The sequence below is a fragment of the Stenella coeruleoalba genome (assembly GCF_951394435.1).
Source record: "Stenella coeruleoalba genome assembly, chromosome: 2".
Classification (NCBI taxonomy): domain Eukaryota; kingdom Metazoa; phylum Chordata; class Mammalia; order Artiodactyla; family Delphinidae; genus Stenella; species Stenella coeruleoalba.
Window position 1 is genome coordinate 142,356,592 of NC_137147.1, and position 26,552 is coordinate 142,383,143.

At 44.3% G+C, this 26,552-nt stretch overlaps 1 protein-coding gene across 3 annotated transcripts in view; it reads left to right on the plus strand.

The window, feature by feature from the left end:
- SPG21 (SPG21 abhydrolase domain containing, maspardin) overlaps positions 1–24,159 on the plus strand; it is an 80,444-nt gene extending 56,285 nt beyond the window's left edge. For all 3 annotated transcript variants that reach the window (XM_079912781.1, XM_079912782.1, XM_079912780.1), the window contains exons 8-9: positions 21,460–21,600; positions 23,099–24,159. In XM_079912781.1, the coding sequence (XP_079768907.1) occupies positions 21,460–21,600; positions 23,099–23,215 (258 nt within the window). In that variant the 3' untranslated portion in view covers positions 23,216–24,159. The remainder of the gene's footprint in view (positions 1–21,459; positions 21,601–23,098) is intronic.
- Positions 24,160–26,552: the final 2,393 nt, after the last annotated feature.

A 26,552-nucleotide genomic window follows, 5' to 3' on the forward strand; every position in this document is an offset into this window, starting at 1 on the left:
TTAGGGTTAGGGAACAGGTAAGGTTTCTGTTACTGATTAGGGTATGAAAACGGGTTAGAGTTAGGGTACGTGTTAAGTTACAGGTTAGTGTTAGTGTACGGGTTAGGATTACTGTATGGGTTAGGGTAAGGGTTAGGGTATTAGGGTTAGGGAATGTATACGTTTTAGGGTACAGGATAGGATATGATAATGGGTTATAGTTATGGTACATGTTAGGGTACGTGTTAGGGTAAGGGTTAGGGCACAGGTACAGTTCAGTGTATGACAGTGGGTTACTGTTAGGGTACGTGTTAGGGTACGGGTGTTAGTGTACGGGTTAGGGAATGGGCACAGTAGGGTACTACAACGAGTTAGGTTTACGGTATGTGTTAGGGTACGTGTTAGTGTACGGATTAGTATTAAGGTACGGTTTGGGGTAAGGTTTAGCATAAGGCTAGAGTTAGGGTTAGCGTTAGGGAACAGGTACTGTTTAGGGTACAGGTTAGGGTACGACAACGGGTTAGGATTATGGTACGTGTTAGGGAATGGGTTAGTGTTAGCGTATGGGTTAGGATTAGGGTACGGCTTAGGGAACGAGTACAGTTTAGAGAAAAGGTTAGGGAACGACGACGTGTTATGGTTAGGGTACGAGTTAGTGTTAAGGTATGGGTTAGGGTTAGGGTACGGGTTAGGGTAAGGCTTCTGGTAAGGGTTAGGTTAAGGGTTAGGGTTAGGGTTAGGGAAAGGATAGGGTTTAGGGTACAAGTTAGGATACGACAACAGGTTAGGCTTAGGGTATGTTATGGGTACCAATTAGTATAGTGTACAGGTTAGGATTAGGGTATGGATCAGGTAAGGGTTAGGGTAAGGGTTTTGGTTAGGTTTAGGGTTAGAGAACTGGTATGGTTTACAGTATAGGTTAGGGTACAACAACAGGTTAGGGTACATGTTAGTGTAAGGGTTAGTGTTAGTGTACGGGTTAGGATTAAGATAAGCGTTAGGGTAAAGGTTAGGGTTAAGGTTAGGGAACCAGTAAGGTTTAGGGTACTGATTAGGGTACGAAAATGGGTTAGAGTTAGGGTATGTGTTAAGTTACGGGTTAGTGTTAGTGTACAGATTAGGATTAGGGTGTGGATTAGGGTAAGGGTTGGAGTAAGGATTAGGAATAGGGTTAGTGTTAGGGAACGAGTATGGTTTAAGGTACATGTTAGGCTACGACAATGGGTTAGGGTTAGGGTACTTGTTAGGGTACAGGTTAGTGTTAGTGTATGGGTTATGATTAGGATACGGGTTAGGGAATGGGTGTGGTTTAGGGTACAGGTTAGTGTATGAGAACGGGTTAGGGTTATGGTATGTTTTAGGGTATGGGTTAGGTTAGGGTAAGGTTTAGGGTTAGGGTTAGCGTACATGTTAGGGTGTTCGTTAGTATTAGTGTACAGGTTAGGATGAGGATACGGGTTAATGTAAGGTTTAGGGTTCAGTTTAGGGTTAGGAAACGGTTTAGGGTACAGTTTGGGGTACAGTGGGTTTTGGTTAGGGTACGTGTTAGGGTAAGGGTTTGTATTAGCGTATGTGTTAGGATCAGGGTACTGGTTAGGGTAAGGGTTAGCGTTAGGGTTAGGGAACGGGTATGGTTTAGGCTACAGGTTATGTACAACAACGGGTTAGGCTTAGGGTATGGATTAGTGTTATCGTATGGGTTAGGATTAGGGTACAGATAAGGTAAGGGTACAGGTTAGGGTACAACAACGGTTTAGGGTTAGGGTATGTTAGGGTATGGGTTAGTTTTAGTTTACGGTTTAGGATTATGGTGTGGGTTACGGTAAGGGATAGATTAAGGGTTAGGGTTAGCATTGGGTACGGTTACGGTTTAGGGTACTGCAGCAGGTTAGGCTTAGGGTACGTGTTATGGTACGGATTAGTGTCAGTGTATGGGTTAGGATTAGGGTATGGTTAGGGTAAAGATTAGGGTTAGGGTTAGGGCTAGGGAATGGGTATGGCTTAGCGTATAGGTTAGGGTATGACAAAAGGTTAGGCTTAGAGTGCGTCTTAGGGTAGGGATTAGTGTTAGTGTACTGGTTAGGTTAGGGTACGGTTAGGGTAAGAGTTAGGATAAAGGTTAAGGTTAGGGTTAGGAAATGGGTATGGTTTAGGGTACAGGTCAGAGTAGGACAACGGGTTAAGTTTAGGGTATGTGTTAGGGTACGGGTTAGGATTAGGGTATGGGTTAGCGTAAGGGTTAGTGTTAGGGTTAGGGAACAGGTACGGTTTAGGGTACAGGTTAGGGTACATGTTAGGGTATGGGTTAGTGTTAGTGTACAGGTTAGGATTAGTTTATGGATCAGGGCAAGGGTTAGGTTTAGGGTTACAGTTAGGGAACAGATATGGGTTACAGTTAGGGTATGTGTTAGGGTACGGGTTAGTGTACAGATTAGGATTAGGGTATGGTTTGGGTAAGAGTTAGGGTAAGGGTTTTTGGTTAGGTTTAGGGTACAGGTTAGGGTACGACAAAGAGTTAGGCTTAGAGTACTTGTTAGGGTATGGGTTAGTGTTAGTGTAAAGATTAGGATTAGGGTACCAGCTAGGATAAGGGTTAGAGTTAGGGTTAGGGAATGGGTATGCTTTAGGGTACAGTTTACGGTACGACAACAGGTCACGCTTAGGGTACGCATTAGGGTACAGATTAGTGTTAGTGTATGGGTTAGCGTAAGGTTTAGGGTTATGGTTAGGATTAGGGAACAGGTATGGTTTAGTGTACAGTTTAGGGTACAACAGGGATTTGAGCTAGGGTACGTGTTAGGGTATGGGGTAGCATTAGTATATTGGTTAGGATTAGGATACAGGTTAGGGTATGGGTTAGGGTTTGGGTTAGTCTACGGGTTAGAATTAGGGTACGGGTTAGTGTATGTGTTACGGTAAAGGTTAGGATTAGGGTAGGGAACGGATACGGTTTAGGGTACGACAAGGGGTTAGGATTAGGGTACATGTTAGGGTATGGGTTAGTGTACAGGTTATGATTAGGTACGGATTAGGGCAAGGGTTAGGGTAAGGGTTAGGGAACAGGTACGGTTTACGGTACAGTTTAGGGTACGACAATGCGTTAGTGTTGGGGTATGTGTTAGGTACAGCTTAGTGTTAGTGTATGGGTTAGTTTTAGGGTACGAGTAAGGGTTAGGATAACGTTTAGGGTTAGGGAATGGGTACGGTTTAGGGTACGGGTTAGGGTTAAGGTTAGGGTTAGGGAACTTGTCAGGTTTATTTAGAGTACCGGTTAGGGTACGAAAACGGGTTAGAGTTTGGGTACGTGTTAACTTACGTGTTAGTGTACCGATTAGGGTAAAGGTTAGAGTTAGGATTAGGTATAAGATTAGGGAAGGAGTACAGTTTAGGGTATGAAAACGGATTAGGGTAGGAGTTAGGGTACGGGTGTTAGTGTATGGTTTAGGATTAGGATACGGGTTAGGATGAGGATTAGGGTTAGGGTACTGTTAGACTACGGGTTACTGTTAGTGTACGAATTAGTATTAGGGTAAGGGTTAGGGGTACGAGAACGGGTTAGGGTACATGTTAGTATACGGGTTAGATTATGTTACATGTTAGGGTAAGGGTTAGAATTAGGGTTAGGGAACAGGTAATGGTGTAGGGTACAGTTTAGGGTACGACAATGGGTTAGGATTAGGGTATGTTTTAGGGTATGGGTTAGGGTTAAGGTAAGGGTTAGAGTTAGGGTTACAGTTAAGGAATGGGTATGGCTTAAGGTACAGATTAGGGTACAACTGTTTAGGGTACGGGTTAGTGTTAGTGTACTGGTTACAAGTTAGGGTAAGGGTTAGAGTTAGTGTTAGGGAATGGGTATCGTTTAGGGTACAGGTTAGGGTATGACAACAGGTTAGGGTTAGGGTAGGCTTAGGGTATGGGTATGGTTTAGGGTACAGGTTAGGGTACGAAAATGGGTTAGGTTTAGGGTACGTATTAGAGTATGAGTTAGTGTACGGGTTAGGATTAGGGTACAGTTTGGGTAAGGGTAAGGGTTATGGTTAGGATTAGGAAATGGGTAGAGTTTAGGATACAGGTTAGTGTAGGACATGGGTTAGGGTTAGGGTATGTGTTAGGGGTACAGATTAGGATTAGTGCATGGGTAAGGGTTAGGGATCAGGTACGGGTTAGGTACGGGTTAGGGTAAGAGAACGGGTTAGGCTTAGGGTACTTATTAGGGTACAGATTAGTGTTTGTGTATGGGTTAGGATTAGGGTATGTTTAGGGTAAGGATTAGGATTACAATTAGGGTTAGGGTATCAGTACAGTTTAGGGTACCAGTTAGTGTATGACAACAGGTTAGGATTAGGATACGTGATATGGTACGGGTTACTGTTAGTGTATGGGTTAGCATTAGAGTACAGGTTAGGATAAGGGTTAGGGAATGGGTACGGATTAGGGTACAGCTTAGGGTATGACAATGGGTTAGGGATCGGGTACGTGTTAGGGTATGGGTTAGTGTTGCTGTACAGGTTAGGATTAAGGTACAGATAAGGGTAAGGGTTAGGGTAAGGGTTAGGTTTGGTGAACAGGTGCGGTTAAGGTACAGGTTAGGGTATGACAACGGGTTAGGATATGGGTTAGTATTAGTGTACAGGTTAGGATTAGGGTACGGGTTAGGTCAAGTTTAGGTTAGTGTTAGGGTACGGTTTAGGGTACAGGTTAGGGTCTGACCACGGGTTAGCTTTAGGATACGTATTAGGGTACCGGTTAGGGTTAGGGAGCGGGTACTGTTTAGGGTACAGTTTAGGGTATGATGACGGTTTAGAGTTAGGGTATGTTTTAGGGTACGGGTTAGTGTTAGTGTACGGGTTAGTATTAGGATACAGGTTAGGGTAAGGGTTAGGGAATGGGTAGGGTGTAGGGTACAGGTTAGGGTATGACAGCAGGTTAGGGTTAGCGAACAGGTACGCTTTAGGGTACAGGTTATGGCCCGACAACAGGTTAAGGTTAGATTACGTGTTAGTGTACGGTTTAGGATTAGTGTACGGTTAGGGTAAGGGTTAGGGATCGGATACTGTTTAGGGTACAGTTGAGGGTACGACAACGGGTTAGGGTACATTTTAGAGTATGGGTTAAGATTAGGGTACGAGTTAGTGTAAGGGTTATGTTTGGAGTAAGGGTTAGGGAACAAGTATGGCTTAGGGTACAGATTAGGGTATGACAACGGGATAGGGTTAGGGTACGTGTTAGGGTACAGGTTAGTGTACGGGTTAGGATTAGGGTATATGTTAGAATAAGACTAAGAGTTAGAGTGAGGTTTAGGGAACGGGTATGGTTTAGCGTACCGGTTAGGGTATGACAAAGGGTTAGGTTTTGGGTACGTGTTAGGGTACACAGTAGTGTTAGTGTATGGGTTAGGATTAGCATATGAGTTAAGGTAAGGGTTTGGGTTAGGGTATGGTTTAGAGTATGGATTAGTTTTGGTGTACAGGTTAGGAATAGTGTATGGGTTAGGGTAAGGATTAGGGTAAGGGTTAGGGTTAGGAATTGGGTATGGTTTAGGTACAGGTTAGGGTACAGTAATGGGTTAGCCTTAGGGTACTTATCGGGGTACAGATTAGCGTTAGTGTACAGGTTTGGATTAGGGTACGGTTTGGGTAAGGGTAAGGGTTGTTAGGGTTAGGGAACTGATAGTTTAGGGTACAGGTTAGGGTACATGTTGTGGTATGGGTTAGTGTATGGGTTAGGATTAGGGTATGGGTTAGGGTGACGGTAAGGGTGAGTGTTAGGCTTAGGGTTACAGAACAGGTACAGTTTAGGGTACAGGTTAGGGTATGACAACATGTTACGGTATGGTTATGGTACAGGTTAGGATATTGGAACGGGTAAGGGTAAGGGTTAGGGTTGGGGAACGGGTATGTTTTAGGGTACAGGATAGGGTATGACAACAGGTTAGGGTACGTGTTAGGGTATGGATTCATGTTAGTGTATGGGTTAGGATTGGGGTATACGTTAGGGTAAGGTTTAGGGTCCGGGTTCGGGTTAGCGTTAGGGAACGGGTATGAATTAGGGTACCACAATGGGTTAGGATTAGGGTACGTGTTAGGGTATGGGTTAGTGTTAGTGTATGGGTTAGGATTATGGTACGGATTAGGGTAAGGGTTCGGATTAGGGAACGGGTACAGTTTAGGATACGACAACAGGTTAGGTTTAGGGTACATGTTAGGGTACGGATCAGTGTTAGTATATGGGTTAGGGTTAAGGTTAGGGAATGGCTAAGGTTAGGTTACCGGTTAGGGTATGAAAACAGGTTAGAGTTAGGGTATGTGTTAAGTTACGGATTAGTGTTAGTGTACGGGTTAGGATTACTGTACGGGTTAGGGTAAGGGTTAGGGTGTTAGGATTAGGGAATGTATACGTTTTAGGGTACAGGATAGGATATGACAATGGGTTATAATTATGGTATGTGTTAGGGTACGGGTCATTGTTAGTATACGGTTTACGATTAGGGTACACGTTAGGGCACGGGTGCAATTTAGGGTACAGTTTAGTGTATGACAGCAGGTTAGTGTTAGGGTACGGGTTCGGGTACGGGTTAGGGAATGGGCACGGTTTAGGTTACAGGTTAGGGTACTACAACGAGCTAGGTTTAGGGTATGTGTTAGGGTACGTGTTAGTGTACAGATTAGTGTTAGGGTAAGGTTTAGGGTAAGTTTAGGGTTAGCATTAGGGAACAGGTACGGTTTAGGATACAAGTTAGGGTACGACAATGGGTTAGGATTATGGTACGTGTTAGGGAACGGGTTAGTGTTAGTGTATGGGTTAGGATTAGGGTATGGGTTAGGGAACTAGTACAGTTTAGAGAAAAGGTTACGGAACGACAACATGTTATGGTTAGGGTACAGGTTAGTGTTAAGGTACGAGTTAGGATTAGGGTATGGGTACGGTTTAGGGTACAGGTATGGTTTAGGGTACAGGATAGGGTATGACAAGGGTTAGGGTATGTGTTAGGGTATGGGTTAGTGTTAGGGTATGGGTTAGGATTAGGGTACGGGTTAGGGTAAGGCTTCTGGTAAGGGTTAGGTTAAGTGTTAGGATTAGGTAAAGGATAGAGTTTAGGGTACAAGTTAGGGTACAACAGGTTAGGCTTAGGGTATGTTATGGGTACCGATTAGTATAGTGTATGGGTTAGGGTTAGGGTACAACAACGGGTTAGGGTACATGGTAGTGTAAGGGTTAGTATTAGTGTATGGGTTAGAATTAGGATAAGCGTTAGGGTAAGGATTAGGGTGAGGGAACCAGTAAGGTTTAGGGTACTGGTTAGGGTACGAAAACAGGTTAGAGTTAGGGTACTTGTTAAGTTATGGGTTAGTGTTACAGATTAGGATTAGGTTAAGGGTTAGAGTAAGGAATAGGGATAGGATTAGTGTTAGGGAACGAGTATGGTTTAAGGTACAGGTTAGGCTACGACAACAGATTAGGATTAGGGTACTTGTTAGGGTACAGGTTAGTGTTAGTGTATGGGTTATGATTAGGGTATGGATTAGGGTTAGGGAACGGGTGCGGTTTACGATACAGGTTAGTGTATGAGAATGGGTTAGGGTTAGGGTACGTGTTGGGTGTGGGTTATTGTTAGTGTACGGATTAGGGTATGGGTTAGGTTAGGGTACGTTTTAGGGTATGGGTTACTATTAGTGTCCAGGTTAGTATTAGGGTACAGGTTAGGGTTAGGGACAGGGAACAGGTGAGGTTTAAGGTACAGGTAAGGGTACGTCAATGGTTTAGAGTTAGGGTATGTGTTAGGATTAGGGTATGGGTTAGGGTAAGGGTTAGTGTTATGGGATCGCTACGGTTGAGGGTATGGGTTAGGGTTAGACAACGGGTTAGGCTTAGGGTATGTGTTAGGGTACGTGTTAGTGTTGGTGTAAGGGTTAGGATAAGAGTATGAGTTAAGGTTAGGGAACGGGTATAGTTTAGGGCATGAGTTAGGGTATGGCAATGAGTTAGGGTTAGGGTACGTATAGAGGTATGGGTTAGTTTTAGTTTATGGTTAGGATTAGGGTACGGGTTAGGGTTAGTGTTAGGATTAGGGATAGGGTTAGGGAATGTGTACGGTTTAGGGTACACGTTAGGGTACGACAATGGGTTAGGTTGTGTGTTAGAGTACGTGTTAGTGTATGGTTAGGATTAGGGTACGGGTTAGGGCACCACAATGGGTTAGGCTTAGGGTACGTTATAGGTAACGATTAGTGTAGTGTACAGGTTAGGATTAGGGGACGGGTTAATGTAAGTATTAGTGTTAGGATTAGGATTAGAATAAGCGTTAGAATAAGGGTTAGGGTTAAGGTTAGGGTTAGGGAATGGGTGCGGTTTAGGGTACAGGTTAGGGTATGACAACAGGTAGGGTTAGGGTACGGGTTATTGTAAGTGTACGGATTAGGATTACGGTAGGGGTTAGGTTAGGGTTACCGTACGTGTTAGGGTATTCGTTAGTGTTAGTGTATGGGTTAGGATGAGGGTACAGGTTAGCGTAAGGTTTAGGGTTCAGGTTAGGGTTAAGGAACGGGTACGGTTTAGGGTACAGTTTGGGGTACAATGGGTTTGGGTTAGGGTACGTGTTAGGGTAAGGATTTGTATTAGCATATGGATTAGGATTAGAGTACTGGTTAGGGTAAGGTTAGGGAATGGATTAGTGTTATTGTATGGGTTAGGATTAGGGTACAGATAAGGTAAGGGTTAGGGAACGGATATGGTTTAGGGTACAGGTTAGGGTACGACAACGGTTTAGGGTTAGGGTACGTGTTAGGGTAAGGGTTAGCTTACTGTTTAGGATTATGGTGTGGGTTATGGTAAGGGTTAGATTAAGGATTAGCGTTGGGTACGGTTTAGGGTACTGCAGCGAGTTAGGCTTAGGGAATGTGTTACGGTACGGATTAGTGTTAGTGTACGGGTTAGGATTAGGGTACGGTTAGGGTAAGGGTTATGGTTAGGGCTAGGGAACGGGTACGGCTTAGCGTATAGGTTAGGGTATGACAAAGGGTTAGGTTTAGGGTACGGATTAGTGTTAGTGTACTGATTAGAGTACGGTTAGGGTAACAGTTAGGATAAAGGTTAAGGTTAGAGTTAGGGAACGGGTATGGTTTATGTACAGGTCAGAGTAGGACAACGAGTTAAGTTTAGGGTACGTGTTAGGGTGCAGGTTAGTGTTAGTGTACGGGTTAAGATTAGGGTATGGTATGTTAAGGATTATGGTTAGAGAACGGGTATGGTTTAGGGTACAGGTCAGAGTAGGACAACGGGTTAAATTTAGGGTACATGTTAGGGTGCGGGTTAGTGTTAGTGTATGGGTTAGGATTAAGGTACGACTTAGGGTAAGGGTTAGGGTATGGGGTTAGCATTAGTGAATGGGTTAGGATTAGGGTACGGGTTAGGAGAAGGGTTAGGGTAAGGGTTAGGGTTATGGAGCGGGTACAGTTTAGGGTACAGGTTAGAGTAGGACAACAGGTTAAGTTTAGGGTATGTGTTAGGGTGCAGATTAGTGTTGGTGTACGGGTTAAGATTAGGGTATGAGTTAGAGTAAGGATTAAGATAAGGGTTAGGGATAGGGATAGGGATCGGGTACCATATAAGGTACAGGTTAGGGTATGACAGCAGTTCAGGGTATGTGTTAGAGTACGTGTCAGTGTTAGTGTACTGGTTATGATTAGGATACGAGTTAGGGTAAGGGTTAGTGTTAGGGAACGGGTACAGGTTAGCATATGATAACTGGTTAGGTTTAGGGTACGTTTTAGGGTATGGATTAGTGTTAGTGTACAGGTTATGATTAGGGTAAGGGTTACGATTAGGGAACTGCTGTGGTTTAGGGTACGTGTTAAGCTACGGGTTAGTGGTGTTTTACGAGCTAGGATTAGGGTACGAGTTAGAGTAAGGATTAGGATAAGGATTAGATTTAGAGTTAGAGTTAGGGTTAGAGAATGGGTACAGTTTAGGGTGCAGGTTAGGGTACGAAAACGGGATAGGATTAGGGTACGTTTTAGGAAATGGGTTAATGTTAGTGTGTGGGTTAGGATTAGGGTACGGGATAGGTTAAGGGTCATTGTACGGGTTAGGGCTAGTATTAGGGATCAGGTACTGTTTAGGGTACAGTTTAGGGTATGACAACGTGTTAGGGTTAGGGTACTGGTTAGTGTTTGGGTTAGGGTTAGGTTACGGGTTAGGGTAAGCTTTAGAGTAAGGGTTAGGGTTAGGGAATGACAAGGGGTTAGGTATAGGGTACGTGTTAGGGTATGGGTTAGTTCTAGTTTACGGCTTATTATTAGGGTATGGGTTAGTGTAAGGGTTAGGTTAAGGATTAGGGTTAGTGTTAGGGTTAGGTATAGTTTAGGGTGTAGGTTAGAGTAGGACAACGGGTTAGGCTTAGGGTACGGATTAGTGTTAGTGTACGGGTTAGAATTAGGGTAAAGTTAGGGTAAGGGTTAGGGTTAGGTTTACAGAATGGGTACAGGTAAGTGTAGGACAATGGGTTAGGGTGTGTGTTATGGTATAGGTGAGTGTTTATTAGTGTATGGGTTAGGATTAGGGTACGGGTTAGGGTAAGTGTTAGGATAAGGGCTAGTGTTAGGGTTCGGGAACGGGTACGGTTTAGGTACAGGTTAGGGTACAACAACGGATTAGGGTACCCGTTAGTTTTAGTGTATGGGTTAGGATTAGGGTACGGGTTAAGATAAGGGTTAGGGTTAGGGAACAGGTACAGTTTAGGGTACGACATTGGGTTAGGCTTAGGGTAAGTGTTAGAGTACGGGTTAGTGTTAGTTTGTGGGTTAGGATTAGGATACATGTTAGCGTAAGGGTTATGGTAAGGGTGAGGGTTACGGAACAGGTATGGTTTAGGGTACAGGTTAGGGTATGACAGTGTGTTAGGATTAGGGTACTGGTTAGTGTTAGTGTTCAGGTTAGGATTAGGTTATGGGTTAGGGTAAGCTTTAGGGTTAGGGAACAACAAGGGGTTAGGGATAGGGTACGTGTTAGGGTACAGGTTAGGATATTGGTGCAGGTAACGGTAAGTTTAAGAGTAAGAGTAAGGGTTAGAGTTGGGGAACAGGTACAGTTTAGAGTACAGATTATGGTAGAACAACAGGTTAGGTTTAGGGTATGTGTTAGGGTACAGATTAGTGTAAGTGTACGGGTTAGGGTGAGGGTTAGGGAATGGGTACACTTTAGGGTACAGGTTAGGGCACGACAGCAGTTTAGGGTTAAGATACGTGTTAGGGTACATGTTAGTCTTAGTGTTTCGGTTACGATTAGGGTTCGGGTTAGGGTACGTGTTAGGGTACCGGTTAGTGTTACTGTATGGGTTAGGCTTAGGGTACGGTTAAGGATTAAGGTTAGGGCTAGGGTACGCGAATGGTTTAGGGTAAAGGGTATGACAATGGGTTTGGGTTAGGGTATGGATTAGTGTTAGTGTATGTGTTAAGATAGGAGTAAGTTTAGGGTAAGGGTTATTGTTAGAGTTATGGTTAGGGAACGGGTACGGTTTAGGGTACAGGTAAGGTTCTGACAACGGTTAGGGTACGTATTTGTGTTACTGTACAGTTTAGGGTACGGGTTGGGGTAAGGGTTAGATTTATGGGTAGGCAACAGTACGGTTTCGGGTACAGGTTAGGGTACGAAAACGGTTTAGGGTTAGGGTACGTGCTAAGGTAAGGATTAGGGTTAGTGTTCGGGTTAGGGAACAGGTACGCTTTAGGGTGCAGGTTAGGGTATGACAATGGATTAGGGTTAGGGTATGTATTAGGGTAAGAGTTAGTTTTAGCGTACAGGTTAGGATTAGGGTACAGGTTAGGGTAAGGGTTAGGGATAGGAAACAGGTATGCTTTAAAGTACAGATTAGGGTATGACAATGGTTTAGGGTTAGGGTACGTGTTAGGTAATGCGTTAGTGTTAAGGTACAGGTTAGGATTAGGGTACGGGTTAGGGAACAGGTATGGTTTAGGGTACAGGTTAGGGTATGACAACGTGTTAGGGTTAGGGTACGGGTTAGTGTTAGTGTACGATTTAGGATTAGGTTATGGGATAGGGTAAGGGTTAGGGTTATGGATAGGGAACGGGTACGGTTTAGTGTACAGGTTAGGGTATGAAAATGGGTTTGAGTTAGCGTACGTGTTAAGGTATGGGTTAATCTACAGTTTAGGTTAGAGTACCAGTTAGGGTGTTAGAGTAAGGATTAGTTTTAGGATTAAGGTTCAGGCTAGGGAGCAGATACGGTTTAGAGTGCAGTTTACGGTATAACAAGGGAGTAGGGTTAGGGTACGTGTTAGGGAAAGGGTTAGTGTTAGTGTACGGCTAGGATTAGGGTACAGGTTAGGGTTAGGGAATGGATACGGGTTAGGGTACGACAAAGGGTTAGGCTTAGGGTACATGTTAGGGTACGGATTAGTGTTAGTGCACAGGTTAGGTTAGGGTACAGTTAGGGCAAGGGATAGGGTAATGGTTAAGTTTAGGGAATGGGTATGGTTTAGGGTAAAGGTTAAGTTATGACAATGGGTTAGGATATGGGTTCTAGTTTATGAACTAGGATTAGAGTATGGGTTAGGGTAAGGTTTAGGTTAAGGATTAGTGTTAGGGTTAGGGTATGGTTAGGGTACGACAATGGGTTAGGCTTAGGGTACGTGTTAAGGTACAGATTAGTGTTAGTGTATGGGTTAGTATTACGGTACGGTTCGGGTAAGGGTTAGGGAATGGCTACGGTTTAGGGTACAGGTTAGTGTACAACTGGTTAGGTTTAGGGTACAGGTTAGGGTAAGGATTAGTGTTAGGGTTCGGGTTAGGGCTAGGGAATGGGTACGGTTTGGATACAGGTAAGGGTATGACAACGTGTTAGGGTTAGGGTACGTGTTACGGTACAGATTAGTCTTAGTGTACAGTTTAGTATTAGGGAAATGGTTAGTGTAAGGGTTAGGGCTAGGGAATGGGTACAGTTTGGGTACAGGTAAGGGTACAACAACGTGTTAGGGTTAGGGTACGTCTTAAGATTAGGGTAAAGTTAGGGTAAGGGTTAGAGTTAGCGTTAGTTTTAGGGAACGGGTACTGTTTAGGATACAGGTTAGGGTACAACGGATTAGGCTTAGGGTATGTGTTAGGGTTAGGGTTAGTGTATGGAGTAGGGTTAGGGTACTGATTAGGTTAAGGATTAGCTTTAGGGTTAGGGTTAGGGAACGGTACAATTTAGGGTGCAGGTTAGGGTATGACAATGGGTTAGTGTACATGTTAGGGTATGGGTTACTGTTAGTGTACAGTTTGGGGTACAATGGGTTACGGTACATGTTAGGGTAAGGGTTAGAGAACAGGTACAGTTTAGGGTACAAGTTAGCGTATTGACAGCGGGTTAGGCTTAGGGTGTGTGTTATGGTACAGGGCAGTGTTAGTGTACGGTTTAGGATTAGGGCATGGGTTAGGGTAAGGGTTAGGTTAAGGGTGAGGGTTAGGGTTTGGGTTACGGAATGGGTACGGTTTAGGGTACAGGTTAGGGCACGACAACAGGTTAAGGTTAGGTTACGTGTTAGTGTACGGTTTAGGATTAGTGTACGGTTAGGGTAAGGGTTAGGGTGAGGAATCGGGTACTGTTTAGGTTACAGTTTAGGGTATGACAACAGGTTAGGGTACATTTTAGGGTACGGATTAGTATTAGCGTATGGGTTAGGATTAGGGTACGAGTTAGGGTAACGGTTTCAGGTACAGATTAGGGTATGACAACGGGTTAGGGTTACAGTACGTGTTAGGGTACGGGTTTTTAGTTTACGGATTAGGATACGGGTTAGGGTAAGGGTTATGTTTAGATTAAGGGTTAGGATTAGGGTTAGAGAATGAGTACGGCTTAGGGTACAGGTTAGGGTATGACAAAGGATTAGATTTTGGGTACATGTTAGGGTATGTAGTAGTGTATGGGTTAGGATTAGCGTACAAGTTAGGGTAAGGGTTTGGATTAGGGTTAGGGAACGGGTACGGTTTAGGGTACAGGTTAGGGTACGATAACGGGTTAGGGTACGGGTTAGTTTTGGTGTACAAGTTAGGGTAAGACTTAGGGTAAGGATTAGGGTTAGGGATTGGGTACGGATTAGCGTTAGGGTACAGCTTTGGATTAGGGTACGGTTCGGGTAAGGGTTATTGTTAGGGTTAGGGAACTGATACGGTTTAGGGTACAGGTTAGTGTACGACAACAGGTTAGGGTTAGGGTACATGTTGTGGTATGGGTTAGTGTTAGTGTACGGCTTAGGGTACAGGTTATTGTTAGTGTATGGGTTAGGATTAGGGTATGGGTTAGGGTGATGGTTGGGGTAAGGGTGAGTGTTAGGGTTACAGAACAGGTACAGTTTAGGGTACAGGTTAGGGTATGACAACATGTTAGGGTACAGTTATGGTACAGGTTAGGATATTGGTATGGGTAATGGTAAGGGTTAGGGTTGGGGAACGGGTATGTTTTAGGGTACAGGATAGAGTATGACAACAGGTTAGGGTTAGGGTACATGTTAGGGTATGGGTTCATGTTAGTGTATGGGTTAGAATTGGGGTATACATTAGGGAAAGGGTTAGAGTAAGGTTTAGGGTTTGGGTCCGGGTTAGTGTTAGGGAACGGGTATGGATTAGGGTACAGGTTAGGGTACCACAATGGGTTAGGATTAGGGTACGTGTTAGGGTATGGGTTAGTGTTAGTGTATAGCTTAGGATTACGGTACAGATTAGGGTAAGAGTAAGGGTTCGGGTTAGGGAACAGGTACAATTTAGGATACAACGGGTTAGGTTTAGGGTACGTGTTAGGGTACAGATCAGTGTTAGTGTACAGGTGAGGATTAGGGTCTGGTTAGGGTAAGGGTTAGGATTAGGGTTAAGGTTAGGGAACGGGTAAGGTTTACGTTACCGGTTAGGGTATGAAAACGGGTTAGAGTTAGGATACGTGTTAAGTTACAGGTTAGTATTAGTGTACAGGTTAGAATTACTGTATGGGTTAGGGTAAGGGTTAGGGTATTAGGGTTAGGGAATGTATACGTTTTAGGGTACAGAATGGGTTATAGTTATGATACGTGTTAGGGTAAGGGTTAGGGCACAGGTACAGTTCAGTGTATGACAGCGGGTTAGTGTTAGGGTACGTGTTAGGGTATGGGTGTTAGTGTACGGGTTAGCATTAGGGTATGGGTTAGGGTAAGGGTTCGGGTACGGGTTAGGGAATGGGCACGGTTTAGGGTACAGGTTAGGGTACTACAACAAGTTAGGTTTAGGGTATGTGTTAGGGTACGTGTTAGTGTACGAATTAGTATTAAGGTACGGTTTGGGGTAAGGTTTAGGATAAGGCTAGGGTTAGGGTTAGCGTTAGGGAACAGGTACTGTTTAGGGTACAGGTTAGGGTACGACAATGGGTTAGGATTACGGTACGTTAGGGAATGGGTTAGTGTCAGCATATGAGTTACGATTAGGGTACGGCTTAAGGAACGAGTACAGTTTAGAGAAAAGGTTAGGGAACAACAACGTGTTATGGTTAGGGTACATGTTAGGGTACGAGTTAGTGTTAAGGTACGGGTTAGGGTTAGCGTATGGGTTAGGGTAAGGGTTAGGTTAAGGGTTAGGGTTAGGATTAGGGAAAGGCTAGGGTTTAGGGTACAAGTTAGGGTACAACAGGTTAGGCTTAGGGTATGTTATGGGTACCGATTAGTATAGTGTATCGGTTAGGATTAGGGTACAGATCGGGTAAGGGTTAGGGTAAGGGTTTTGGTTAGGTTTAGGGTTAGAGAACTGGTATGGTTTACAGTACAGGTTAGGGTACAACAATGGGTTAGGGTACGTGTTAGTGTAAGGGTTAGTGTTAGGGTACGGGTTAAGATTAGGATAAGTGTTAGGGTAAGCGTTAGGATTAAGGTTAGGATTAGGGAACTGGTAAGGTTTAGGGTACTGGTTAGGGTACGAAAACGGGTTAGAGTTAGGGTACGTGTTAAGTTACGGGTGTTAGTGTACAGATTGGGATTAGGGTGCGGATTAGGGTAAGGGTTAGAGTAAGGATTAGGAATAGGGTTAGTGTTAGGGAACGAGTATGGTTTAAGGTACACGTTAGGCTACGACAATGGATTGGGATTAGGGTACGGGTTAGGTTAGGGTAAGGTTTAGGGTTAGGGTTACGGAACGGGTACAGTTTAGGGTGCAGGTTAGGGTATGACAATGGGTTAGGGTTAGCGTATGTGTTAGGGTGTTCGTTAGTGTTAGTGTACAGGTTAGGATGAGGATACGGGTTAGCGTAAGGTTTAATGTACGGTTTAGGGTACAGTTTGGGGTACAATGGGTTTTGGTTAGGGCACGTGTTAGGGTAAGGGTTTGTATTAGCATATGCATTAGGATTAGGGTACTGGTTAGGGTAAGGGTTAGCGTTAGGGTTAGGGAATGGGTATGGTTTAGGCTACAGGTTATGTACGACAACAGGTTAGGCTTAGGGTATGGATTAGTGTTATTGTATGGGTTAGGATTAGGGTACAGATGGGTTAGGGTTAGGGAACGGGTATGGTTTAGGGTACAGGTTAGGGTACAACAACGGTTTAGGGTTAGGGTACATGTTAGGGTATGGGTTAGTTTTAGTTTACGGTTTAGGATTATGGTATGGGTTACGGTAAGGGTTAGGGTTAGCGTTGGGTACGGTTACGGTTTAGGGTACTGCAGCAGGTTAGGCTTAGGGTATGTGTCACAGTATGGATTAGTGTTAGTGTGCGGGTTAGGGTACGGTTAGGGTAAGGATTAGGGTAAGGGTTAGGGCTAGGGAATGGGTATGGCTTAGCGTATAGGTTAGGGTATAACAAAAGGTTAGGCTTAGAGTACGTCTTAGGGTATGGATTAGTGTTAGTGTACTGGTTAGGTTAGGGTACGGTTAGGGTAAGAGTTAGAATAAAAGTTAAGGTTAGAGTTAGGGTTAGGAAACAGGTGTGGTTTAGGGTACAGGTCAGAGTAGGACAACAGGTTAAGTTTAGCGTACGTGTTAGTGTACGGGTTAGGATTAGGGTATGGTAGGTTAAGGATTATGGTTAGGGAACGGATATGGTTTAGTGTATAGGTAAGGGTATGACAATGGGTTAAGGTTAGGGTACATGTTAGGGTATGGGTTAGTGTTAGTGTACAGGTTAGTATTAGGTTATGAGTTAGAGTAACAGCTAGGGTTAGGGATCAGGCTTGGTTTAGGGTACAGGTTAGGGTACAACAACGTGTTAGGTTTAGGGTACTATTAGGGTACACGTTAGTGTATGAATTAGTATTAGGGTACAGGTTGAGGTAAGGATTAGGGTAAGGGTTATGGTTAGGGTTACGGAACGGGTACGGTTTAGGTTACAGGTTAGGTTACGACAGCTGTTTAGGGTTAGGGTATGGGTTAGGATACGGGTTAGTGTACAGGTTAGGTTTATGTTACAGGCTAGGGTAAGGGTTAGAGTTAGGATTAGGCTTAGGGAATGGGTATGGTTTAGAGTACAGTTTAGGGTATGACAACGGGTTAGGGTTACGTTGCGTTTTAGGTTACGGGTTAGTGTTAGTGTACGGCTTAGGGCAAGGGTTAGGGTTAAGTGTTACGGTTAAGTAAGGGTCAGGATTAGGGTTACAGTTAGGGAACGGGTATGGTTTAAGGTACAGGTTAGCATATGACAACAGTTTAAGGTTAGGGTATGTGTTATGGTATGGGTTAGTGTTAGCATACTAGTTACGATTAGGATACGAGTTAGGGTAAGGGTTAGCATTAGGGTTAGAGAACGGGTATGGTTTAGGGTACAGGTTAGGGTATGACAAGGGGTTAGGCTTAGGGTATGTGTTAGGTACTGGTTAGTGTTAGTGTATGGGTGAGGATTAGGGTACATGTTATGATAAGGGTTACAGGAAGGGTTAGGGTTATGGTTACGGAACGGGTACGGTTTAGGGTACAGGTTAGGATATGACAACGGGTTAGGTTTAGGGTGTGTGTTAGGGTACGTGTTAGTGTACCAGTTAGGGTTAGCATATGAGTTAGGGTAAGGGTTAGGGTAAGAGATTTAGGGTTAGGGCTAGGGAATGGGTATGGTTTAGGGTACAGTTTAGGGTATGAAAACGGGTTAGGGTATGTGTTAGGGTACAGGTTAGGATTAGTGTATGGGTTAGGGTAAGAGTTATGGTTAGGTTTAGGGTTAGGGAACGGGTATGGTTTAGGGTACAGGTTAGGGTACGATAATGTGTTAGGGGAGGGGTTAGTGTTAGTGTATGGATTAGGATATCGGTATGGTTAACCGTAAGGGTTAGGGAACGGGTACGGTTTAGGGTACAGGATAGGGTATGACAACAGATTAGGGTATGTGTTAGGATATGGATTAGTGTTAGTGTACACGTTAGGATTAGGGTATACGTTAGGGTAAGGATTAGGGTAAGGTTTAGCGTTAGGGTTAGAGTCTGGGTTCGGGTTAGTGTTAGGGAACGGGTATGGATTAGGATACAGGTTAGGGTACGACAACAGGTTAGGATTAGGGTACGTTTTAGGTACGGGTTAGTGTTAGTGTACGGGTTAGATTCAGGGTACAAGTAACAGAGTAAGGGTTAGGGTTAGAGAACGGGTATGGTTTAGGGTACAGGTTAGTGTACAACAATGGGTTAAATTTAGAGTATGGGTTAGTGTTAGTGTATGGGTTAGGATTAGGGTCCGGCTTAGGATAAGGGTTAGGATTAGGTTTAAGGTTAAGGTTAGGGAACGGGTAAGGTTTAGGTTACCGGTTACAGTACAAAAACGGGTTAGAGTTAGGGTATGTGTTAAGTTATGGGCTAGTGTTAGTGTGCAGGTTAGGATTATGGTAAGGGTTAGGGTAAGTGTTAGGGTTAGGGAACATATACATTTTAGGGTACATGTTAGGATATGACAACGGGTTAGGGTACATGTTCGGGTACGGGTTAGTGTTAGTGTACGGGTTAGGATGAGGGTACGGGTTAGGGTAAGGGTTAGGGCACGGGTGCGGTTTAGGGTACAGGTTAGTGTTTGACATCAGGTTGGGGTTAGCATACGTGTTATGGTACGGGGTTAGTGTTAGTGTACGGGTTAGGATTAGGGTACAGGTAAGGGTACGACAACGGGTTAGGGTATGTGTTAGTTTTAGTGTATGGTTTAGGATTAGGTTACAGGTTAGAGTAAGGGTTAGGGTATGGGTACGATTTAGGGTACAGGTTAGGTTATGACAACGGGTTAGGCTTAGGGTACGTGTTAGGGTACGGGTTAGTGTAAGGGTTAGGATTCGGGTACGAGTTAGGGTAAGGGTTAGGGAACATGTACAGTTTAGGGTACAGGTTAGGATATGACAACAGGTTAACCTTAGGGTACGTGTTAGGGTACGGATTAGTGTTAGTGTATGGGTTAGGATGAGGGTACGGTTTGGCGTAAGGTTTAGGGTTATAGTTAGGATTAGGGAACAGGTGAGGTTTAGTATACAGTTTAGGGTACAACAAGGGATTTGGTTTACGGTATGTGTTAGGATATGGGTTAGTATTAGTATATTGGTTAGGATTAGGGTACGGGTTAGGGTTAGCGTTAGGGAACGGGTATGGTTTAGGGTACCGGTTAGGCTATGAGAATGAGATAGAGATAGGGTATGTGTTAGGGTATGGGTTAGTGTTTGTGTACGGGTTAGGATATTGGTGTGGTTAACAGTAAGGTCAAGGGTTAGGGAACGGGTACGGTTTAGGGTACAGGATAGGGCATGACAATGGGTTAGGGTACGTGTTAGGGTAGGGGCTAGTGTATGGGTTAAGGTAAGGGTTAGGTTTAGGGTAGGGAACGGATACGGTTTAGGGTACAGGTTAGCATACGATAACGGGTTAGGGTACGTGTTAGTGTACAGGTTAGGATTAAAGTACGTGTTAGGGTAAGGTTATGGTAAGGGTTAGGGTTAGGTTTAGGGTTAGCGAACGGGTACGGTTTAGGGTACGACAGCAGGTTAGGGTATGTGTTAATGTACAGGTTAGTGTTAGTGTATGGTTTAGGATTAGGGTATACGTTAGGACAAGAGTTAGGCTAAGGGTTAGGGTTAGGGTCATGGTTAGGTTTAGTGTTAGGGAATGGGTATGGATTAGGGTACAGGTTAGGGTACGAGAACGGGTTAGGATTAGGGTATGTGTTAGGGTATGAGTTAGTGTTAGTGTATGGGTTAAGATTAGGGCATGGGTTAGCGTAAGGGTTAGGGAACGTGTACGGTTTAGATCACAGTTTAAAGTACAACAACGGATTAGGGTATGTGTCTGGGTACAGGTTAGTGTTAGTGTACGGGTTAGGATTAGGGTATGTTTAGGGTAAGGATTAGGGTTATAGTTAGGGTTAGGGTATGGGTTTGGTTTAGGATACCAGTTAGTGTATGACAACAGGTTAGGATTAGGATACATGATATGGTACGGGTTACTGTTAGTGTATGGGTTAGGATTAGGGTACAGGTTAGGGTATGACAATGGGTTAGGGATCAGGTACGTGTTAGGGTATGGGTTAGTGTTGCTGTACAGGTTAGGATTAAGGTACAGATAAGGGTAAGGGTTAGGGTAAGGGTTAGGGTTAGGTTTGGTGAACAGGTGCAGTTAAGGTACAGGTTAGGGTATGACAACGGGTTAGGGTATGGGTTAGTATTAGTGTACAGGTTAGGATTAGGGTATGGGTTAGGTTAAGTTTAGGTTAGTATTAGGGAACGGGTATAGTTTAGGGTACAGGTTAGGGTCCAACCACGGGTTAGGTTTAGGATACGTATTAGGGTACCGGTTAGTGTTAGTGTACGGGTTAGGATTAGGGTACGGTTAGGGTAAGGGTTAGGGAGCGGGTACTGTTTAGGGTACAGTTTAGGGTAAGACAACAGTTTAGAGTTAGGGTATGTTTTAGGGAATGGGTAAGGTTTAGGGTACAGGTTAGGGTATGACAACGGCTTAGGGTTAGGGTACGTGTTAGGGTACGGGTTAGTGTACGGATTAGTATTAGTGTATGGGTTAGGGTAAGGGTTAGGGAATGGGTAGGGTTTACGGTACAGGTTAGGGTATGACAATGGGTTAGGGTACATGTTAGGGTACAGGTTAGTGTTCGTGTACAGGTTAGGATTAGGGTACAGGTTAGGATAAGTTTAGGGTTAGGGAACGGGTATGGTTTAGGGTACAGGTAAGGGTACGACAATGGGTTAGGGTACGGGTTAGTGTTAGTGTACAGGTTAGGGTAAGGGTTAGTGTTAGGGTACGGGTATGGTTTAGGGTACAGGTTAGGGTATGACAACGGGTTAGGGTACAGGTTAGTTTTAGTGTACAGGTTAGGATTAAGGTACGGGTACGTGTTAGGGTACGGGTACGGTTTAGGGTACAGGTTAGGGTATGACAACGGGTTAGTGTTAGTGTATGGGTTAGGATGAGAGTAGGGGTTAGCGTAAGGTTTGGGCGGGGGGGCGGCACTTTGCTGAACATGCAAAGAACACATTGAAATAACAGTTTGGGCCTCGTGTTCTGTTAAAGGTGTTTGACCAGAGTGCACTTTCAACAGAAGCTAAAGAAGAAATGTACAAACTGTATCCTAATGCCCGGAGGGCTCACCTGAAAACAGGAGGCAATTTCCCTTACCTGTGCAGAAGTGCAGAGGTGAATCTCTATGTACAGGTAGGTCCTAGGTTGGATCCCAGAGCACTTTGAACACAGAATCTGGTTTGAAACATAAAGTTTCTTTTATTTTTTGGTCGTCGAGTAAGAGAACTACAGAATTCTCTGTAGGAATGAAGCATTGACTTGATACATTGCTCCACATTAGTAACTTACAGGAGAATTCAAGCATATTAGAGCCACCTGAGGGACTCTATGCCCACTCTCCCTTTTCTAAGAACCACAGGCCTGAACTCACACACTGAAGCAGCCGTTTGGTACAATGGGACCTTGGCTCCTGGAGGTAATGAATTCAGCCAGAGCAAGACACCAGACTTAAATGGAGTCAATCTGAATCCCACGAAGTGACTTCTTGGTCTAATTTTAATGCATTAAAACACACGCACACAAACAAACACTACTTCTTCTAATACCTGCCTAAATGGATATTAGAATAGTGGTGAGAAATGGTTGCTTTGCAATTTGGCAAGTATTATCAAGAGGCTTAAAAAACCAGTCATGTTCTTTGATCCTGTTTTCCACATGTGGCAACAGATCCTGAGGAGAGGATCATAAATACAAAAAAACTTGATTCCCAGAGATAGTGATTACGGTGTTAGAACAGCAGAGGATGGGAAGGACCTGATTCCTAGCAGCAGAGGGGAAGGATTAACACCTACTGGTGAAGCAGCATGTGGCAATTTAAGATGTTAATAACAATTTGTAGTTACCTGGAAAGACTGGTTACATATTAAGTGAGGAACAAAGATCCCAAATAGTGGTTTTGTGGTTTTGGTTTGTTTTTGTGTTTTTTTGTTTTTTGCCTGCATTGAGTCTTCGTTGCTGCATGTGGGCTTTCTCTGGTTGCAGCAAGCAGGGGCTACTCTTCATCATAGTGTGCGGGCTTCTCATTGCGGTGGCTTCTCTTGTTGCAGAGCACAGGCTCTAGGCATGCAGGCTTCAGTATTTGTGGCGCACGGGCTCAGTAGTTGTAGCTTGCGGGCTCTAGACCACAGGCACAGCAGTTGTGGCACACGGGCTTAGTTGCTCCACAGCATGTGGGATCTTCTCAGACCAGGGCTTGAACCCATGTCCCCTGCATTGGCAGGCGGATTCTCAACCACTGCACTGCCAGGGAAGTCCCCAAATTGTGGTTTTTAAAATTTTTTTGACTTTTCTGTTTTCTAGTTTTTCTAATTAGTATGTTTTACTCTAATGTTTTACTGTATATATTTTTATTGAGGTATAGTTAACTTATAGTATTAGTTTCAGGTGTTCTATATAGTGATTCAACAATTTTATAGATTATACTACATTTAAAGTTACTATAAAATATTGGCTGTATTTCCTGTGCTGTACAATATATTCTTGTAGCTTATTTTATACATGGTAGTTTTGTACCTTTTAACCCCCTGACCTTATCTTGCCCATTCCCCCAGGACTCTGTAATTTTAGAACTAGAAACCATTAATACACAACAGTGATGTTTGTTTAAAATAATTATTCTGCATTTCTGCAGATACATTTGCTGCAATTCCACGGAACCAAATATGCGGCCATTGACCCATCGATGGTCAGTGCTGAGGAGCTCGAGGTGCAGAAAGGCAACCTTGGCATCAGTCAGGAGGAGCAGTAGCTGTTAGAGTTGGCTCTTAATGATGAGTGATCCAGTGTGTCCGTACAATCAGTGACATCAGTGCCCACCAGTCGGCCTCTCTCTTCGGTTTGTCAGGTTCACCGGTTATCACTGTGTTTGGAACTAGGACTGATTGATTGTCATCTTCGTGACAGGCGGCAGCTCTTCTAAGCCAGTGTAACTATTCCCTCTTCAGTTTTTTTAGCTTTTGAACTTAACGAAGTACTTTTGAAGATTCCCATTTTAAGAATTGTGAAAATTTTGCTACCAAAAGTCTTCACCACTGTGTTGTTAAGTGAATATTAATTTCTGAATTGGGGGATTCTGTGGATTTTTTTCCTTTCCTTTCTGTTATTTGCTGTAAATGCTGCACATCCACATTGTGTATCAGAAGGACATTGGTTATTTTTATGCTTTCTTGGTTATAACTTATCAGAGTGCCAAGGCTGTCACCCACTGTTTGTTCTCCTGCAAATGAACTACTTCTAATTTCCAGTTAAGCAGATTGTTTTCAGTTTGGGCTGTTGTCTTTATACCCATTACAGTCTTTGGAATAAAAATTCAATTTGAGTGAGTGGCTTTTGTGATTATCATAGCTGCCAACTGGGCTACCTACACATAGGACTCTCTGAGAATCAGACTGATGTTTGCCAAGCCCGTGTGTCTTTAGATTAAGTTACTTAACCTCTCTAAAGTGCAGTTTGCTCATTGTTAGATTACAGAAACAATCCTTTATTGAGCTGCTGCTATGTGCAAGGTACTTTTCATACCTGCTTTTTTTTCCCCCTCAGTGGAAAATTTTAAACACACATAAAGTAGAGAAAATAGTATAATGAACTACATCCACATTACCCAGTTTCAAAAATTATCAACTCATGGACTGTGTTGTATCATCTCTTATCCAACCCTCACTTTTTCCACACATACTCCTATGAATGAATTATTTTAAGGCAATTTCTGATACCTTACTTCATCTGTACATTTCTATATGTACCTTCAAGAGATAAAATAATGCCATTATCACACTAAAAAATTCACCAATAATTCCTTCATACTAACATCCAGTCAGTGTTCTCATTCGTGATTATCTCATAAATGTCTTTTTACAGTTGACTTGTTCTAATCAGCTTCCAAAGTTGACACTTTGGAAAGACCAGAACCTACCAAAAAGGTCTTCTACAACTAAAGATAATATAAAGAAGGAACCACAACAAGATGGGCAGGAGGGGTGGAGTCACAATACAGCCAAGTCCCATACCCCCAGGTGGGGGACCGACATACGGGAGAATTGCAACTGCAGAGGTTCTCCCAAAAGAGGGTTCCAAGCCCCAAGTCAGGCTCCCCAGCCCAAGAGTCCTGCACTAGCAAGATGAGCACCCAGAGCATTTGGCTTTAAAAGGCAAGAGGGGCTTACTTTCAGGAGTACCAGAGGGCTGGTGGAAACATAGACTTCACTCTCAAAGGGCTCACAGAAAATCTCACATGCTCCAGGATCCAGGGCAGGAGCAGTGATTATATAGGAGCCTGGGTCAGACCTACCTGCTGCTCTTAGAGAATCTCCTGGAGAGGCAGGAGGCAACTGCAGCTCACCCTAGGGATATAGTCACTGGCAGCAGCCATTCTTGGGAGCTCATTCTACCATGTGGACACTGGTGCTGGCAAGTCATTGTGGAATCCTTCCTCTGGCTTATTAGCCCCAGCACCCAGCCTGGCCCTGGCCCAACAGCCTATAGGCACCACTGCTGGGATACCTTAGGCCAAGCAACTAACTGGGTGGGGACACAGCTCCACCCACCATCAGATAGGCTGCCTTGAGACCCCCTGAGCCCCCAGCCACCTCTGGACATGGCCTTACCCACCATAGGGCCCAGCTCCACCCACTCATGGGCAGGCACCAGTGCCTGGGCCACAGTCCCACATTCCAAGGAGTCTGCTCTAGCCTCCAGACCAGTCTCACCCACCAGGGAGCAGACACCAACAGCAAGAAAACCACACCTCCACGGCCGCTGGACCCGGACACTCCACCAGCAGGCCAGATCCTGCACTAGGACCAGCTGGGCCTGGCCCCACCCACTAGCAGGCCATCACAAACTTCAGGATGCTCTGGACTCTGCACTCAACCATGTCAGGAATGGGCCTCACCCACCAGCGACCTAACACCAGCTCAGGGACCCCTGGTCACTGGGACTAGATTCCAGGATCTGGCTCTGCCTACCAGTAGGCTGGCACTAGCCCCAGGACCTGGGTTCCCCCACCAGTGGGTGGGCAACAGCCCCAGAGTCTCCTTGACCTTGACTCTGCCCACCAGTGCCTAGCACTACTCCCAGGCCTCCTGGGTTCCACAGTCAGCCACCACGTGACCTGGTCCCACCAACCAGGGGTTAGCACCCCACACACAAGGCAAGGCCTGGCAATCAACTGAACCCGGGGCCAATCAAGCCTACCAAACTACCCACACAGCCTGCCACAACAGAGGGACCCATGCACCCCTCATAGGGTGAAACCCTAGAGGACATACAGCTTGGGTAACAAGAGGGGGATGCGTTGCTCGGATGCATAGGACATCTCCTACAGAAGGCTGCTTCTCCAGGATGGGGAAATGTAACCAACCTGCCAGATACATAAAAAAAACAACAACAACTCGGCAAAATAAGGCAACAGAGGAGTATTTTCCAAACGAAGGAACAAGATAAAACTCCAGAAGAAAAACTAAGCAAAGTGGAGATATGCAGTCTACTCAAGAAAGAGTTCAGGATAGTGATGGTAAAAATGATCAAAGAAAACGGGAGAAGAGTGGATAAACAGTGAGAGAAGTTGGAAGTTTTAAACAAAGAGTTGGAAAATGTAAAGAACCAAACAGAGATGAAGAATACACTAACTGAAATGAAAAATATACTATAAGAAACCAACAGTAGACTAAATGGGACAGAGGAATGGATCAGCGAGCTGGAAGATGGAGAAGTGGAAATCACTGAAGCTGAACAGAAAAAATAATGAAAAGAAATGAGGGCAATTTAGGAGACCTCTGGGACAACATCAAGTGCACTAATATAGAGGTCCAAGAAAGAGGAAACAGAGAAAAGGGAGCCGAGGACAAACTTGAAGACATAATAGATGAAAACTGGCCTAAAATGGGACAGGAAACAAACAGCCAATCCAGGAAGTACAGAGTCCCCACAGGATTAACCCAAAGAGAAACACACCAAGACACATTGTAATCAAAATGGCAGAAATTAGAGATGGAGAGAATATTAAAAGCAGCAAGGGAAAAACAACAAATGATATACAAATAAAGTCCCATAAACCTATCAGCTGACTTTTCAGCAGAAACTCTGTA